The sequence below is a fragment of the Phragmites australis genome, chromosome 6 (genome assembly GCF_958298935.1).
Source record: "Phragmites australis chromosome 6, lpPhrAust1.1, whole genome shotgun sequence".
NCBI lineage: Eukaryota > Viridiplantae > Streptophyta > Magnoliopsida > Poales > Poaceae > Phragmites > Phragmites australis.
The window spans coordinates 7818805-7837848 of record NC_084926.1 but is presented as its reverse complement, the minus strand read 5'-3'; the positions used below and the strand labels follow the sequence as shown (position 1 = coordinate 7837848).

Here is a 19044-nt window from a genome sequence, read left to right as displayed (position 1 = left end):
CGGCCAGTGCATTTCCGAGTCACGCTACAACATGAGTTCCGTTTGAGAATCATCGTAACATGGTTCAGTGGAGAAAGAGCTTCGCAACAGGACTGAGTTGCACGAGTCATGGACTGATGGCTAAGCTTTTCCAGATCCCCTTGGTCTGACAGTGAAGAGTTGCTGAATAAACTCATGCTACGCAGGACAAAGTGCATGCCATCCTGAACTCACCTGACAAAAAGGAAAGATCTCGAGTGGATCGTTCACAGCCCTGTCATACGTCGATCATATTCGGCGAAATTTTGACCCCAGCTGATCATAAAGTACACGAAAACACTTCCGACATGGCGCCACTCTGGCCGTCGCGGCAGCTGACCGGAGACTGAACGCCCGCACGAGCATGCGCCGAGCACGGCAATTCTTCAGAAGAACCGGACCTGCCCGTGCTGTAGCTACCTCCACCTACTGCCCTACTGGGTGGAAACTTCTGACTCGGCGAGCCGCGACTATTCTGCCTGGGGAGGCAGGAGCTCCTCGTATGGGCATCCGTGATGTGAAAACCCCCGCTGTTTTGAAGCGTTCCCGGGCGCGATTAGTTTACCTGCGGTGCGGCGACGGCGACTCTTACCAAATCACCCCCGCGCCCCCAGCTGAGCTCATCATCGACCTATCGCGTGCCCGGCCCGCGGCCAGGTGCATACGCGATTGCGTGCGCGCACGCGCGCATTCTATATAAGCAGCGCAGCGGCCTCGCAGCTCGGCACCAGCAGAGCAGCAGACGAAGCCCAGACTCGGAGCAGAGAGCTGAAGAGAAAAGCACAGAGCTTGGTATAGTAGCGCCAGCGAGCTCGGAGTGCACAGCTTTACTCTGCCGCTCACTCCCGATCCCGAGAACCACCTCGCGCTCACGCTCGCAGCTCTCGGCGATCGGCATGGACGCTGGGGACGCCATGGAGAGGGGCGAGCGCGCGCCGCTGCTGCCCGAGGTAACGACTCGGTCGCTCTCATCGTGCATTCGTGATTCGTGAAGTCGTTTCTAGAAATGATCAGGCTAGGGCCGTTTCGGCATTGATGCGTCGTTGGTTTATCAGCATTCATGCCGCATGCCAACTCCTCATCCATCGCACGAAATGGCAGGGACGAAGCCTTAGAGCTAGAAGTACACGTCTACCTCGGCTGACAGAAATAATTTCCGCAGCTAGTATTTAGTCTGCATTTGTATTGCTCCGTTTAGCCATTTAGGATAGAATGTGACGCATAAAGCGACGATGACGTCGGATGCAGCATTTCTGAAGGAACAGGGCAGTTGCGATGAGGTAGCTAGCAGCACGCCATCGACATAGACTTAGTCTAAAATAAACAAGATAGAAGGGGGAATATACACATCTTAAAATGATCGGTATTTGCCAGACACATTAAACTTAAGTTTTTCCGATTGCCAGGTTTTACACTGCAACAGGGCCCTTTCTTTCCTTATTATCGGGCAAGCACAAGCGCTGTTGCAAATCATATCCGCATCATACTTGCGCATCATATCCATGACTTGTCAACATGCAGGCAGTAAAATATGCAGATTCTCTTGTCTTTAACAGTTTGTACATTTTTTCTCCATTGCAGAGTCACGGGGCAAAGATTCAAGAAGATAGCCTGCAAGTGCCTTTTCTCAAGGATAAAAAACACACTGGCAACAAGGCACCAGCGGTTGTTCTTGGTGAGCAGAGCTCCATGTTCCAAATCAATTTCCCTAAAAAATATACAAAATATAAAAATGCTAGTTTCACTACGATCATTTACAAGAATCAAATACAAACAGTTGTTAATTATCTACAACAACTCAACATTGAGGTTGAGCCTATACTAATCGTAATCGCTGGAGGGTGGTGCCACTGCTGCGTGCAGGGTTCGAGTGTCTGGAGAGCACAGCGTTCAATGGCATCTCGACGAACCTGGTGGTGTACTTGGAGACCGTCCTCCATGGCAGCAACCTGGCCAGCGCGTCCAACGTCACGACCTGGTACGGCACGAGTTACCTTACCCCGATCTTCGGCGCCATCATCGCCGACACCTTCTGGGGCAACTACAACACCATCCTCGTCTCCCTAGCCATCTACCTTCTCGTAAGTCACAACTTCGATAACTCTCCCTGCCTAGCTCCTTCATCTCCAACCATGCCAAGCGCATTAATCAGCCACGTTGTAATATTCTAATTTTTGCACGCGCAATCTGCAGGGGATGATGCTGGTGACCTTCTCGGCGTTCCTGCCGGCGGCCACGGTGCTCGGCGGCACATCGGTGTTCGGCGCGCAGACCATCGCGTTCCTCGGGCTGTACCTCGTGGCGGTCGGGAGCGGCGGGGTGCGGTCGTCGCTGCTGCCGTTCGGCGCGGAGCAGTTCGACGACGACAACGCGGCGGACCGGGAGAGGAAGGCGTCCTTCTTCAGCTTGTTCTACCTCTGCATCGACTTCGGCCCGATCGTTTCCGGCATCTTCATCGTGTGGATCCAGGAGAACGTCAGCTGGGGCCTCGGCTTCGGCATCTCCACCGCCTGCATCGCGCTCGCCTTCGGCGCCTTCGTGCTTGCAACGCCCATGTACAAGCGTCGTATGCCGACTGGCACGCCGCTCAAGAGCCTGTGTCAGGTCGTCGTCGCCGCCTGCAGGAAAATCGGCCACAGGGTGCCCACCGACGCCGGCATGCTCCACGAGGTCAGCGACAAGGTCGACTCCCAGTCCAAGATCGCGCACACCAGCGAGTTCACCTTCCTTGACAAGGCGGCGATCATCTCGGAGTCGGACTTGGAGGAGATATCGGAGGAGGTGGGCTCGTCGTGGAAGCTCTGCACCGTGACGCAGGTGGAGGAGCTCAAGATCCTGTTCCGTCTGCTGCCCATCTGGACGACCAGCATCATCGTCTCCGCGGCGTACTCGCAGATGAACACCACCTTCATCCAGCAGGGCAGCGCAATGGACATGTCCATCCTGTCGGTGCCCGTACCGGCGGCGTCGATGGGCTCGTTCGAGGTGGTCTGCGTCCTGACATGGGTGGTGCTCTACAGCAAGGTGATCGTACCGGTGCTGAGGGGCTTCTCCTCTTCCGGCGGCGGCGAGCCGTCGCAGCTGCAACGCATGGGCGCCGGGCGGCTCCTCATGGCTCTCACGATGGCGGTCGCGGCGCTCGTGGAGATGAAGCGTCTGGATAGCGCGGCGCGCGGCGAGGCGAGTGGCATCGCGTGGCAGATCCCGCAGTACTTCTTCCTGGCCGGCGCGGAGGTGTTCTGCTACATCGCGCAGCTGGAGTTCTTCTACGCCGAGGCGCCGGACACCATGAAGAGCACGTGCACGTCGCTCGCGCTACTCACCATCGCGCTGGGCAGCTACATGAGCTCGCTCATCTACGCCGTTGTGGCGGCATTCACGGCCACGGCCGACAGCCCCGGGTGGATCTCCGACGACCTCAACCAGGGCCACCTCGACTACTTCTTCTGGACCATGGCCGCCATGTGCACGCTCAACTTCGTTGTGTACAGCGCGTTCGCTAAGAACTACAAGCTCAAGACGGTCGTCTCGTGACGTGATTACCAGATGCTCTGCATGCTTCTCATCAAGACTAGAATTGCATTACATTTTGCACGATCGCCAATTGGTAATCGGTGAAGGGTAACTAGATATACGGCACTGGCTCAACCGCAGGTACATAGGAAACGTACACTAGTAAGAAAATACTGGACTTTTTGCCCTGTTTCTTTCTTTTCTTGAAAAAAGAAACTGCACAAATTCCTGTGGCAGCAACATTTTTCCTTTCGGAATTTTAGTTTACTTCTTTCTCATAGAGTTGATTAGTTGAAAGATTACAAGATATCGATGTCAATGTACCTTTTCTCTTGTACTTCAATTCAATACAACGAAGAAATTCTGCATTTTAAGGACTGTCGATATAGTTGATCAGCTATCCACTGTCAACAGAAGAATGCCAAGACTGCCCCCTCCTGTAAAAAAGTAGTCGTTTGGACAGTGGCACGGTCCTCAAAACGATTGCTATTCCATTGTACAACTTGAGGGGAATTTTATGTGCATCAAGGCACGTTCCTACACCTTTCTTCACTGTGCAATGAAAGCTCTGCTTCAAGATATGTGCTAGACGTACGCTGTTTAAATCTTGACACTGCCCACTCTAGCATAGTAATTAGTCAAAAGGCCACGTCGTAATGAGACCGTGAGAGGATGGGAGTAGCATTTCAGAACTAGCACCTAGGCATGCTTTTAGCAGGAGCCATGCCCACCTTTTATTCCCACTCGAAATTAAGGATAGCAATGGGTGGAGTTTAGGACGGCTCGAGTAAAATTCCGATCGTAACAAAATCTGCACCTGCAACGGTCAGTACACATAGATCTAGACCGGCATCCACGCCGTCAGGTGCTCATCGAGTTTGATCATGGCGGCATGCGACAGCGTGGTTTGCTACTTGCTAGGAGCCATGGATGGGCAGGACAGTGTGTTTCTGTAGTCGTCCCACGTTGGAGTCCTGCTCTCACTCCTTAGTGCCTCGCTCCAGCCATTCATTATTCGTCGCTACTACCTAGCGGAGACGGGGCACTGTAGATCCAACCGACGAAGATGGGCGTCGGGCGCTGGAGTTTGGATACATGGAGATGGGGCGAGACACCGGCTGGTCGCATGGATGGGGAGGCTTGGGTTGTATTGGTTTGGGCGGCGACAAGAGATTGGTGGCGTCCGAATGAGGATTGTGACTTTTGAGGTTTGTCAGGATGGAGGTAGAGAGGGGAGTGAGTGTTACAGTAAATACGATAAAATGAGCATAAATATCATCCCACAAGCATAATAGCAAAAACAAATTATAGAATTTTTATTGCACATGATATTGAAGTGAAAAAAAATGTAAATCATAAATTACAGGAACTAATATCATATGAACCCAGTATATCGACAACAGATACTAAGCAAGAAAAATATTGCTCTCAGATCAACAACAATTAGCCCTAGAACCAAAGATGTTATGCTCCCTAATTGTCCGGATGTATGCGTCATAGATTGGACAATAACTTAAGTTCTCAACTAGTAATAGAACCTAGACAGAACTAGTAAAACCTCGTACTGCTGAACTACAGAGTGTTCAAAATTTGAATCAATGAAGCAAAAACATGTACAGATAGAAGCTAGAGAGGCAAATTCAGTAGTAATATTTAGAAGCAAAATACTAGCCTCCTCTGAGTCACAGCAGTACTAAACAGAGATTAAACCAACAAGTAGCTCAATGAAAATTCTTCCAACAAAGATTCTGCGGCAACACAACATCTATGTACAAGAACATGTATTGCCATACGATACTGAATTCATTAAAAACTAACAACTCACTCTCTCCTACAGAAGAGCAAAGCAACAAATGGGATTGATTTGCTCTTGTATCCACACAGTTTATTTTTTTAGAACCTAGTTCACAAGATCTCCGATCTCCTGTGATAGGTTACTGTCAGTGTGAACCTTATAAGTGGGTAGTAATCTCATTTCTCTCGACGCTGCCTGAATGACTGTTCTAGCCAATTTTTTTTTGTAAAAGGATCTGCAATATTCCTTTCAGACTGAATATAATCTACAATGATTATACCCATCTCTAGCGCGTGCCTTAGCGACTTGAGTCATCATTTTATATGCTTCGAAGTCTTCATATTGTTCTTCATACTCTTCACCTTAACCAGAACGATTTGGTTATCGTAGTAGGTGAGAATAACCAGAATTAGCTTATCCAATATCGGCAGGTCAGAAAGGAGTTCTCTGATCCATTCTGCCTCTACGACTGCTGAGTCTAAAGCTACTAGCTCAGTCTCCATCATAGAGCGAGTATGGATGGTTAGATGACTTTCAAGACACAACTTTGCCTGCTAGAGTGAAGACATATCTACTCATAGTCTTCGTATCATCTGAGTCACTGATCCAGTTGGAATCACTAAATCCCTCTATGACTGCCTGATGGCGAGAAAAATAAATTCCTAGGTTCTTTGTCCCCTTCAGGTACTTGAGAATTCTCTCCAGTGCTATCCAATGATCATCTTCTGGGTTGGACGTATAACAACTCAATCTGTATATTGCATATGAGATGTCAGGCTTAGTTGCACTAACCAAGTACATGAGAGAACTTATCACTTATGAGTATTTTAATTGGTATTTCCCATAGCCTATATTTTTCTTCAGCGTAGCATTTGGATCATAGGGCGTGGCTACATGCTTCCAATCTATCATACCAAAACGTGTAAGCACCTTGTCCACATAATGAGATTCACTTAGTGTTATCTCATTCTCGCCCTTTAGCAACTTGATGTTTAAAATTACATCAGCTTCTCCTATGTCGTATCGAAGTTTTGAGATAGGAAAGACTTGGTTTGGTTGATCATTTCTAGATATGTCCCAAACAACAATATGTCATCCACGTATAAACATAGAATGATATCTCGCCCTCCACTATAGCAATAATACACACACTTATAAGCTTCATTAACACAGAATCCGATCGAAGTAAGTGTAGTATCAAACTTTTCAGGCCACTGCTTAGGGGCTTATTTGAGACCATACAAGAATTTGATTAGCCTGCACACTTACCCTCATGTCCTGTTACCATGAATCTGTCTGGTTGCTATTTATAAATCTCCTCATCCAAGTCTCCATTGAGGAAAGCGGTCTTGACATCCATCTGATGCACAAGGAGATTATGAGAAGTTGCTAGTGCTAAAGGCATGCAGATAGTGGGCAACTTGTCAGCATGAGAATATCTATCAAAATGTCTTCTCCTTCCTTTTGCGTAAAGCCCTTAGCCACTAGTCAGGCCTTGTACTTTTTTATAGTACCATCGGGTCTGCGCTTTCTCTTGAAGATTCATTTGCAGCAAACTGGCTTGTAATCAGTTGGGAGGTCTGCTAACTCCCAAGTTCCGTTAGTGATAATTGAATCCATCTCACTACGAACTGCTTCCTTTCAGTACTCCGCTTCTGGAGAAGCGTGTGGCTCTGAAATATTTCGTGGTTCGTCATCCATAAAGAAGGTGACAGACTCATCTCATAGTGATTTTTCAATCCTTTGCCTTTTGCTCCTCCTAAGTTCCCATTCACGAACTGTGCCGTCAACACTATAAGGAACATGGTCATCAACTAGAAGATTATGGGTACCTACTTCCTTTTCTCACGTAGGAAAGATGTGATCAAAGAATATCGCATCCCGAGATTCCATTATCGAGTTGACGAAAATGTCTTAGACCTCATAGTAGACCACTATGAACCTATAGATAGTACTCTAGTGTGCATACCCTAGAAAGACACGTTCAACAATCTTTGGTCCTAATTTCCTTTTCTTCGGCAGGGGAACATGTACTTTTGCTAAATAGCCCCAAGTACAAAGAAAGAACATATTTGGTTTCCTCCCATTCCATTGTTCATAAGGAGTTGCCTCGCGATTACAAGGAGCGACCCTATTCAGGACATAGTTAATTGTGAGAACAGCCTCAACCCACCATGAGTTAGCCATACTAGAACTTTGCAATAAGACATTAACCAAGTCACAAATTGTTCTGTTCTTTCTCTCGGCTACTACGTTGGCCTGTGGTGAGTATGGTGGCGTAAACTCATGGATTATACCACTTTCTTTACAGAACTCGGAGAAATCCCTAGGAATATATTCCCCTTCTTTGTCAGAAACACTTGGTTTTTCACCTTGACCTTATAGATCTTAAAGTATTCTAACGCTAAATCTTTTATTCTAAGTAAGTAGATATAGCAGAACCTAGTAGCATCATCTATAAGAGTAAAGAAGTATCTTTTGCCACCTTTAGTTAAAATTCTATTCATCTCACACAGATCAGAATAGATCAGCTCAAATGGTGAGGTGCTTCTCCCCTCGACCGAGTGAAATGGTTTGCGGGGCTGCTTAGCCTGCACACATATCTTGCACTTATGGCTCTTGTCATAAGTATATGAGAGAATAAGATTCATTTTGCTCAAATGCACAATTGCTTCATTATTAAAGTGACACAAGAGAGAATGCCATATATCATTATTCTTATAAGAATATGAAGAGTAGAAAATATTTGCAGAACTATTAAGAATAGAAATGTAGAACATGCCTCCGTAATCATAGCATTTTCCTACAAATGACCCACACCTGGTTAACACTACTTTATTTACTCGAAGACTAATTTTATTCCTTACTGGCACAACATTGATCCACTGAGTAGATTACAGGCCATGACAGACACGAACAGTACGTCCTTCAGGACAAGAGTCTTACTGAAAGTCAGCTTCAAGCTTACTTGTCCTACTCCGCGTAGTGCTACCGAGACCTCGTTCCCCATCAGTACAGATCCACCATCTACGCCCTAGAGATAAGTAAAACATATCTGATCAGTACAAATATACCTTGTAGCACCTGTATCAACCCACCAACTTACCGGTGAATTTGCCATAAAGGCCTCGGATACATACCCACTGGTGGAGTCGCCTTTGTCGGTATCATCGGTCATTGAAACCGCCACATGCACTTGGGCTTTGGCTGCCTTCTGCTACTCAGGTGCCAGCCCTTTGCCCTTATGATCGCGGCATCTATTGGCCTTGTGATCCAAACCGTTGCGGACATAGCATACAATCTCAGACTTCTTCTCCTTCTTCATAGCATTAGCCTTCAGTCCCGAAGGTCTAGGCTTGTTCTTTTGTTTCTTCTTTTTCCTTCCAGGCTGGTTCTTGTGCTCGACAAGGTTAGCTTGAGCAGGCACCTTCACCTCACCATAGCCTGCCTTAGACTTCTCCTCGATATTTATAGTAGCAATGAGCTCATTAAGAGTCAATCATTGCTTTAAGTGCCGACATGCAGTGACAAAGTCACACCAAGAAGTAGACAGCTTGGCCAGAATGTCATTAACCTAAAAACTCTCAGAGAGGACACAGTCGTACTGGCCTAAGTCTCGCATAATCAACTACAACTCATGGATTTATTCCATGACTGATCTGCCATCTCCCATACGAAAGTTCAGGTAGCTTACCACCATGAAGGACTTGTTGCCATTGTCGCTTTCAGCATACTTATCATTTAACTCCATCCACACCTTTCGTGCTTCCTCGAACCCCATGTAGACGTTGAAGAGCATGTTCGATAGAACGACCAAGAGACATGCTAGGGCTGAGGCATTAAACTTCTCCCAACGGGCCCTTAACGTGTCAATACGCGTTCTTTCGACCTCATCTTGCATGGCTTCCCCCAGAGGGACGGGCGACTCTTCGGTGAGGACCCAGAAAAGTCCGAGCTCCATCAACCACAGCCTCATCCGAGCCTGCCAGCGCTTAAAGCCGGTTCCATCAAAGCTCTCAGTCTTAATCGTGTCTGAGGATGATGGTGGTAGGATAGAAGAGCTAGAACTAGCCATCACAGAAGGACTAGTTTTCTGAATTGTTGTAGTAATTACGATAAAATGAGCATGAATATCATCCCACAAACATAATAGCAAGAACAAACCATAGAGTTTTTATTGCACATGATATTGAAGTAAAAGAACTGTAAAACATAAATTACAGAAACTAATATCATGTGAACTTTAGTATATCGACAACAGGTACTAAGCAAGAAAAACATTGCTCTCAGATCAACAACAATTGGCCCCAGAACTAAAGATGTTCTGCCTCCTAATTGTCTGATTGTACGCATCATAGATTGGGTAATAACCTAAGTTCTCAACTAGTAATAGAACCTAGACATAACTAGTAAAACCTCTTTGATAGTACTGCTGAACTACAAAGTGTTCAAAATCTGAATCAATGAAGCAAAAACATGTACAAACAGAAGTTACAGAGGCAAATTCAGTAGCAATATTCAGAAACAAAATACTAGCCTCCTCTGAGTCATAGCAGTACTAAACAGAGATCAAACCAACAAGTAGCCAACTGGAAATTCTACCAACAGAGATTCTCCGGTATCACAACACCGATATCACAACATATGTGTACAAGAACATATCGGACAATACTGCACAAACCTCCAGGGGCTACAATCTTAGGTCTATACTATTGCACTTAGGAAATATGCCCAATCTCAGTACAACATATCATCACAGAGCAGTAAAAAGCTAGCAACCTTAATGTTCATAACAAGAGAGAGGAAAAACTCACAGAGAAACACGCTCAAAAGCGTGGAGAAGAGAAGCTAGGCATGGCTCACTAGCCACTGTCCCAGAAAACCTAGCACCCGTAGTTGCCGGCAGCCTAAAGGAAATTTGAGATACAAAGCCAATCCACACTGCAACAACACATGCGGGCGAGCTTGGGCGTCACATCTCCACCTCCTTACACCACCACCTCCCACCGGCAATGCACACAACCGAGTAGTAGATGAACCCGTTATCCAAGCACGCACTAGAGAGGAGATCACCAAAATAAAGAGAATATGTCACTTTTCCCCTTGCCAACTGAGAAGAGAGAGCCCCAAGATATATAGGACCTCACATCCTGCATGCATGCCTCGGATGGCCACCACAATCGAATTCAGTTCAACCTCCCAATCCTTGGTGCCACCCGAATGTATCCGCACCTTCCAAGCTCCATCCAAGGGACAATCAGGAGCCTGGCCACCCCGTGGATGTGTGCACCAGCACGAAAGACCCAGGCCCATTGCCCACTAGTGCCGCCGCCCTTGATCCACCTGGAGCCAGGACCGATTGGTCCCAACTGCCCCCATCGAACCCTAGGTCGGCGCCCCCAGCGGAAAGAAGGAGCAACTGACGGGCCCTGGGCTGAAAGAAAAAGAGCTCACCCAGTTAGCCCAAAAGCAAATTTTCAACATGAAAATTCATATAAATGACGACAATTAGGGCTGATTTTAGATGGGCTATGCTGCTTGGACTGAAAAAATGGATGTAAAAGTGCTAATTCATGGGCCCGACGAGCCCCTATGGGTGTAATGCTAGACCCATCCTGACTCGGATCTTCCTCAAGCCCTCGACCCGCTAGACCCATGGGTGCAAATCAGCATCCAAACTTGACCCCACCAGACAAAAACCCGCACATGCCCCTGCACCCACAGGTACAACTGCCATCCCTACTCGAAACAATAGAAAGCACAACGTGCAACCCAATCGAAGCCACGCACCACAATCACACCTCTCCGCCCACCTCCCTCCTCTGGCGAGCGTTGCCTGATGCTCCGATGGATTTGATGGACCAGCACCTAGGGGATTTTTTATTTTAGCCTTTTTAAACTAATATTTAAAAAAGAGTATATGAACACTAATTTTTCAAGAACTAGATTTTTTTGTCACATCAAAATACATGACATAACTCAACACACGGTCACGCTAAAAAAGAGCCACATGGCAAGGTGTCGGGATGAGACATTAGCATGGTCACATTGGTCACGCCATATGCATTAGAGTGATCAGGTTGTGAGTAATGATATGTATTTTGGTGTAATAAAATAAGTTAATTCTTAAAAATTTAATGTCTCACATGTAGTTTTTAAAATGTTAGTTTAAAAAGACTTAAAAAAAAGAGTGCTAGATGGGATGCAAATGGCTAGACGGTGGAAAGACGACATGGCATGGATCATGATGAGCTTTAGTAACAGCGCGCCGATAAGCTGCGGGCCCACGGCGATATGACAGACTCTAGCAGCACGCGAAGCACTTCCATTTGTCCGAGACGACGCTTCCATCAACGGTCAATGGGATGGGCATCCAGCATAAATGTTTTTGACAACATTAAATGTGCAATTTAGATGGGATTATCTAAGGATAAGATGGCCATTTAGCATGTTTACTTAATTCTTATGCCCAACTCTAAAACGTCGTATAACTGTGATCGGAGGAACAAGTGCTCAAACCGTCCAAAATAAACAGGTAGCAGTCTGAGATCCATTTTCCTCCAACTTGTTTTTCTTCTGATTTTGGTAAGGCCAATTTGTGGCTCTTAATCTTATTCACCAACTTCTCCACCAACCTTTTCAAGCATGATATCTTTTGGTCAAAATCTCCAGTGCTTATTGTTTCGGGAGGATTTAGGTACAGTTCGGTTTTGGTAAGGGCGTAAGAGTAATATTGGGGTATTAGTTGTACCAACCCATTGGCCCAGGCCAGTCTAGCTTCAGTCATCATGCTCTGCAAACTATACCCAAAAAATAAATATCTATCTGTTTGCAAGTTATCTAATTGCTTCAAGCAGGCTTCAAACCCAAAGAAGATTCCCTACAAGATGATGATGACTGTGAAGAACAGAAGGAGAATGGGAAGATAAAAAGGAGGAAACTGTCAAAAAACCAACTTAGGTTTACATCTGAATGCATAGCTTTAGTCCTCTTATCACTTTTATCTATCTATACTTTGGAGCTGAAATTTCTCAACAACCACAAAATCAGAATGGACCGCGATCAAATGAGATGGTTATCCTAAATTTGCATGTGCTGAAGTTACCGTGTTTTCATTTGTATAATCAGTGTATCAGAAGAGAAGACCAGGAGTCTCGCGTTGACAGCAGGCGATATTCACCCTTCAACACATTGATTGTATATCTTGTGGCACATGTTTTTTTGTTTCCATACAGAATATTCTGAACACCAAGAACAGGAAGGTAAACTTTACTTGACCAAAATTTGCAACTTGTCCAATCTTTCCGTCGAATTTGTCAATATGTCCGCATATGAAGTCACGAGATTATGGTGAATTTTTTTTGCGAAAGAAGGTCATGATGAAATGAGCTGAAATGAACCCTCCCCCCACCTACTTCCTCAGTTGTCACCACACCATCTTCAGAGAAGAACGCGTTGCGTTTAGTACGCAACTACGCATGCTAATCTGTAAGGAACTGTTTTTTTTAAACGAAAGGAACTGCTTATGGATGAATTCAGCATGACCTAGAACTAGAAGGCAACAACGTGCAGCAAGTTTATGGATTGACCTGGCGCTTTATCTTCTTCCTATTGGTGCTCCAAATCTGAAGAACCCTGTAAAGTGCAAACAGCCTATCACGTGCCCCTACGGCCTCCACGCCCCAATACCGAATTATCAGGGCATATCATGACGTCGAATGCATTTCAGAATTACACTGCAAGACCATTCAGAACTTTACAGCAGCACTGGATCTTGTATCTCATGCAGTGAAGAGTTCCTGGATCATCTTGCGACCAGTGTGACAGATTCTCCATCTCTCTGCTAACAGCGGTTGGTGGATACAGTCTTGAGCTCACCAGACAAACGAAACAACTTGATTGGATCACAGCTGTTGATAGCAAAAAATAACACGGCTGTGTTTTTTTACACACCAAATGGTTCGGGGTTTAAGGCCGTGTCATCACCGGAAGATTCAGTGGATAGAGAAGTGGAATTTTATAGTGTTTCAAACTCTGTGCAATAGCTTGGTGAAAGTACAAGTTACGACACCAGGATCTGCCGCCTTGACGAAATAAGCCATTGGCCATATCCTCTGTCTGTGGCACCTAGTCCCCTACCGAGGCCCCAAGAACTGGACTGTCACGAGTTCAGTCCTCTCCTGCCGCCCGCCGAGTAAAACACCACGCGTCCGCAGCGGAAAAAAAAAAAGAGCAGCTCCCCACTGTGGCCGTCGCGGCAGCTGACCGGAGAGGCGGAGACTGAACGCACGAGATGCGCCGAGCACGACGATTCTTCACAAGAACCTCACCTACAACTACTGCGTAGAAACTTCCGGCTCGGCGAGTCGACGTCAACTGCTGCAGTGCAGGGGAGGCAAGAGCTCGTCGTATGCGCATCCGTGTTGCCTTGTTCCGGGGGTGAAAACCTCCGCTGTTTTGAAGCGTTCTCGCGCGCTGTTCCTTATTTTAGGGTGCGGCGACAGCGACGCTCCACCCCGGCCCTCCAGCTCACCAACCTATCGCGTGCCGCGACGATAGCTCCGCCAGCGCCGTCTTCGAGCGTGCGCGCACGCGCGCTTTCTATATAAGCAGCTCCGCTGCATCTCATCTCGGCACCAGAACATCGGAGCAGCAGACGAAGCCCGAAAGGAGCAGAGAGCTTTCTTTGCTCGTGCAGCTCACTCCCGTTCCCGACAATCACCTCGCGCTCGCAGCTCGTTTTTTTTACAGCTGAGCCTCCCTTTACCCAGGATTTTCCTTGGAAGTCTTTTACAGAAGGAGATGCAGGAGGAGGGAATCGAAAGCCCCCGGGCTCACCACGCCCATGTGGGTGTTGCCAATCGGGCTACTGCCCGTCCAATCGGACTACTGCGCGCTCGCAGCTCTCGAAAGGCGGTTGTCTGCATCGGCATGGACGCGGGAGACGCCATGGAGAGGGGCGAGCTCTCGCCGCTCCTGCCCGAGGTAACGGTCGACATCTCTCTACCCTTCCCTCTCACGCCGCATTAGGCATTACTGGTGTTGTTACTTCATCAGCGTTGTTCATGCGAATTCCTCATCGCCGAAGTGAGGATAGGCCATGATGCACGCAGTGGATGCTGACGTCGAATGCAACATTTCTGAAGGAACAGGGCAGTTGCGATGACGATACGGGAGTTGGTAGCTGGCAGCACGCCACCAACATAGACTAAGTCTAAAATAAAGAGAAGAGAGATGAGGAATATATACATCTTAAAATGATCGATATTTGGTAGACACATTAAACTTAAGTTTTCTACACACGGAGAAGTTTCTTAGATTGAGACTAGGAGAACACGTGCATGCACACTTCGTTCCTTATACTCTTGCTAGACACATTAATCATTTCTGATATGCAAATGACATCCACATCATATCCATGACTTTTCAATACGCGGACAGTAAAAATACGCAGATTCTCTTGTCATTGACAATTTGTGCAATATTTTCTCCATTGCAGAGTCACGGGTCGAAGATTCAGGACGATACCCTGCAAGTGCCACTCATCAGGGACAAAAAACGCACAGGCAGCAAGGCACCAGCGGTAGTTCTAGGTGAGAAGTGGTCCATGTTGCAAAATTTATTTTTCTGAGAACAGAATATGCACAAACACAAGATGCTAGTTTTACTTTTACTACGATCATTTACAAAAACCAAATAGAAACACATGCTGATTTTTTTTACAAGAACTGACACATTATGCTTGAGCATGTACTAATAGCTGGAGCCATCCACTTCTGCGTGCAGGGTTCGAGTGCTTGGAGAGCACAGCGTTCAATGGCATCTCGACGAACCTGGTGGTGTACCTGGAGACCGTCCTCCACGGCAGCAACCTCGCGAGCGCCTCCAACGTCACGACGTGGTACGGCACGAGCTTCCTCACGCCGATCTTCGGCGCCATCATCGCCGACACCTTCTGGGGAAACTACAACACCATCCTGGTCTCCCTCGCCGTCTACCTTCTCGTACGCCACTCACTCTCATGTCACTGGCTAGCTCGTTCGTCTTGAAGACTTGAACCATGGCATGCGCATTGGCCAGCCACGTTGTGATCGATGCTGATGGATTCTGTATGCGCGTGCCATCTGCAGGGGATGATGCTGGTGACCTTCTCGGCGTTCCTGCCGACGGCCACGGAGCTCGGTGGCACGTCGGTGTTCGGCGCGCAGACCATCGTGTTCATCGGGCTGTACCTCGTGGCGGTCGGGAGCGGCGGGGTGCGGTCGTCCCTGCTGCCGTTCGGCGCGGAGCAGTTCGACGACGACAACGCGGTGGACCGGGAGCGGAAGGCGTCCTTCTTCAGCTTGTTCTATCTCTGCATCGACTTCGGTCCGATCGTCTCGGGCATTTTCATCGTGTGGATCCAGGAGAACGTCAGCTGGGGCCTTGGCTTCGGCATCTCCACCGCCTGCATCGCGCTTGCCTTCGGCGCCTTCGTGCTTGCAACGCCCATGTACAAGCGTCGTATGCCGACCGGCACGCCGCTCAAGAGCCTGTGTCAGGTCGTCGTCGCCGCCTGCAGGAAAATCGGCAACAGGGTGCCCACCGACGTTGGCATGCTCCACGAGGTCAGCGACAAGGTCGACTCCCAGCCCAAGATCGCGCACACCAGCGAGTTCACCTTCCTTGACAAGGCAGCCATCATCTCGGAGTCGGACTTGGAGGAGATATCGGAGGAGGTGGGCTCGTCGTGGAAGCTCTGCACCGTGACGCAGGTGGAGGAGCTCAAGATCCTGTTACGTCTGCTGCCCGTCTGGACGACCAGCATCATCGTCTCCGCGGCGTACTCGCAGATGAACACCACCTTCATCCAGCAGGGCAGCGCCATGGACATGTCCATCCTGTCGGTGCCCGTACCGGCGGCGTCGATGGGCTCGTTCGAGGTGGTCTGCGTCCTGACATGGGTGCTGCTCTACAGCAAGGTGATCGTACCGGCGCTGAGGGGCTTATCCGGTGGCGACGGCGAGCCGTCGCAGCTGCAGCGCATGGGCGCCGGGCGGCTCCTCATGGCGCTCACCATGGCGGTCGCGGCGCTCGTGGAGATGAAGCGGCTTGACAGCGCAGCGCGCGCCGAGGCGATCGGCATCGCGTGGCAGATTCCGCAGTACTTCTTCCTGGCTGGCGCGGAGGTGTTCTGCTACATCGCGCAGCTGGAGTTCTTCTACACCGAGGCGCCGGACACCATGAAGAGCACGTGCACGTCGCTCGCGCTGCTCACCATCGCACTGGGCAGCTACATGAGCTCGCTCATCTACGCCATCGTGGCAGCGTTCACGGCGACGGCGGAAAGCCCCGGGTGGATCTCCGACGACCTCAACCAGGGCCACCTCGACTATTTCTTCTGGACCATGGCGGCCATGTGCACGCTCAACTTAGTCGTGTATAGCTCGTTCGCCAAGAACTACAAGCTCAAGACGGTGCTGTCATGACGTGTTTATCCGCTGCTCTGCTCGCTTCTCGTCTGGAAGATTCCATTACATTGTAGCACAATTGCCAATCAGTGATTGGTGAAGGGTAACTAGATCGTACTGGCTCAACGGCAAGTACATACATGTTAGCTAAAACACTGAAACGCGGTTGCAGGTGTCGCTCTTGCCGGATTTTTGTCAGAGAAAACCGCACGGCTCACTCGTCCATACAAAACGCGATGAACTGAACAGGATGGACAGATCAATTTTGTGCTGCGATGAAGCTGCTGCTTTTCGGGGTTTTTCCTTCTCCTTTTATTATTCAGAGCTAGCCAACTACTTCCTATCTCACGCCATGCAGCGCAGCACATCGGGGCACGCCGTGATTCATGTAAAGACTAAGCACGAGTCGAGCTATTCTCGTCAACATGCAAGACCAGGCAAGGCGCGCACACAAACGGTCGTGGGCTCTTGCCAACTAACAGAATGAACTAACTATGCTAAGACGCACAGGGTTACCAACAATCACCCCCTATTCCCTGTGCACATCACAACCTCCGATCAGGGTGTGTTGTTCCGTGAACTTCAGACGCCCGAGCGGCTTGGTAAGAATGTCTGCGAATTATCCCTCAGTGCCAATATATCAAATCCCTAAAACTTATCCCCATCTCCCTCTTTCTCTCTCTTCTCTCTCTCCCGTCCCTCCCGTGACCCGCCTGCCCGCGCCGCGCCGTGCTATCGCGTCGCCGACCGGCAGACCTCGCGCTGCCTCGCGCCCCGTGCAGCCGCCTGGCGCCCCGTGCCGCGCAGCCCTTGCCCCGCGTGCCCGCTCCGTCGCCGGCCTATATAAAGCGATGAACAGTGCCCTCCTCCACCTCACTCCCACTCTCTCTCTCTCTCCCCGAGCCCCCCCCCGCCGTCTCACCGCCTCGCTCCGAGCGCCCTCGCCGCCGGTGAGCTCCCCGGCCCCCTTTCTCTCTCTCCCTCTCCCTCCTTTCCCTTCCCCGTAGACATACCTGGGCCACCCTCCCATCGCCGGGCCGCCGCCGTCCTCCCTGCTGTCGGCCGCCGCTTCTCCGCGCCGGCCGAAGCCGTTCCTCGGTCCGTCGCCGCCCCTCTGCGCCGGGCCGAAGCCACTTCTCCGCCGCCGGCGCCCCGTCGTCGCCCTCCACCGGCGGGACGCCGCCGCCCATCGCCCCTCCCTCTCTCTCGCCCGCTCGTGCTCTCCGCAGCCGAGCCGGCCGGCCCCCACTTCTCTCTCTCTCTTTTATATCCTCCAGAGCCGACCCAACAGACCGAGCCGAGCCGCCCATTGAAGCCCACCAACAAAATCGAGCCACTGAGCCGAGCCGTATACCTTGAGCCGAGAGCCGAATCTGAGCCGAGCCGTATACCCTGAGCCGAGCCACGAGCCGAGTCCAACCCGAGCCGACTCAGCCGAATATTCCAGGAATATTCTCCCCTTTTCTTTTTTTTTCTGAATTTCTCTCCCGGCAAAACTTCCGAAGCCCGTTTCTCCTCCGTCTTAACTCCGTTTTCAATGATTCTTCCACCGATATTCATCTAAATTCGAGATCTACCCAATCATGTCAATTTCATAATTTTTGTGAGTTGTTTAGTCCTTGTTTAATCGTTTGATTGATTGTGTGCCTCTGTCGTTGTTGCGATTATTAGAGGAAGGAGCATTCGAGGAAGACCCCGAGGACTCGGAATTTGAAGAAGGAGCAGACGAGGACTTCAACGAAGGCAAGTCCTACAACCGTTGATCATGTTGATCCTATGTTTTTAAATACAACCCATAGAGCCATTGTTTCAAATAATAGGAGTATGCATGATTAGATTAACAGTTGTGATTTTAAAGGAATGCTAGAATAGTTATGACCCAGCTTGTTTTTCCCATGCCTTGTCATTGTTACCTCTACTCCGTTGAAACCCTAGAAGGTTCTCAACATCAACTATAATGACTGTTTGGATGAATACTTGTTTACTAGCATGCTTAGGATTGCCTTGCTCAAAAGAAAGAACTAGATTATTTACATGTGATAATCATGCTTTTCAATGTGAAGTGATGTGTGCTTGGTGCATGTGCGTGTAAAACTTGTGTTCTTGGGGAAAACTCTAGAGTAGTGTTGACGAGGGTGAGTACGGTGCCCCACAAAGGTGGGAACTACCTTGGAGCAAGGTTCGCCTTTGTGGTGTTCTTGCTGGGAGACTCTTGCCTCGGTCATATAAGGACCGGTTCACTGTGACATCTCACCTAGTATCCACTCA

The 19044-nt window shown here is 48.9% G+C and overlaps 2 protein-coding genes across 2 annotated transcripts; both read left to right on the top strand.

Moving 5' to 3' along the window:
* The first annotated feature begins 760 nt into the window (after positions 1-760).
* LOC133920410 (protein NRT1/ PTR FAMILY 8.3-like) lies at positions 761-3852 on the top strand. The gene is made up of 4 exons (XM_062365030.1): positions 761-968; positions 1600-1693; positions 1882-2099; positions 2212-3852. The coding sequence occupies exons 1-4, from the start codon at positions 915-917 to the stop codon at positions 3550-3552; spliced, it is 1707 nt and encodes a 568-aa protein (XP_062221014.1). The 5' UTR covers positions 761-914; the 3' UTR covers positions 3553-3852.
* A 10096-nt stretch (positions 3853-13948) lies between these two features.
* LOC133921463 (protein NRT1/ PTR FAMILY 8.3-like) lies at positions 13949-17056 on the top strand. Its single transcript, XM_062366346.1, has 4 exons — positions 13949-14311; positions 14826-14919; positions 15113-15330; positions 15457-17056. Exons 1-4 carry the CDS (start codon positions 14129-14131, stop codon positions 16792-16794), a joined length of 1833 nt encoding a protein of 610 aa, XP_062222330.1. The 5' UTR covers positions 13949-14128; the 3' UTR covers positions 16795-17056.
* The last annotated feature ends 1988 nt before the right edge of the window (positions 17057-19044 follow it).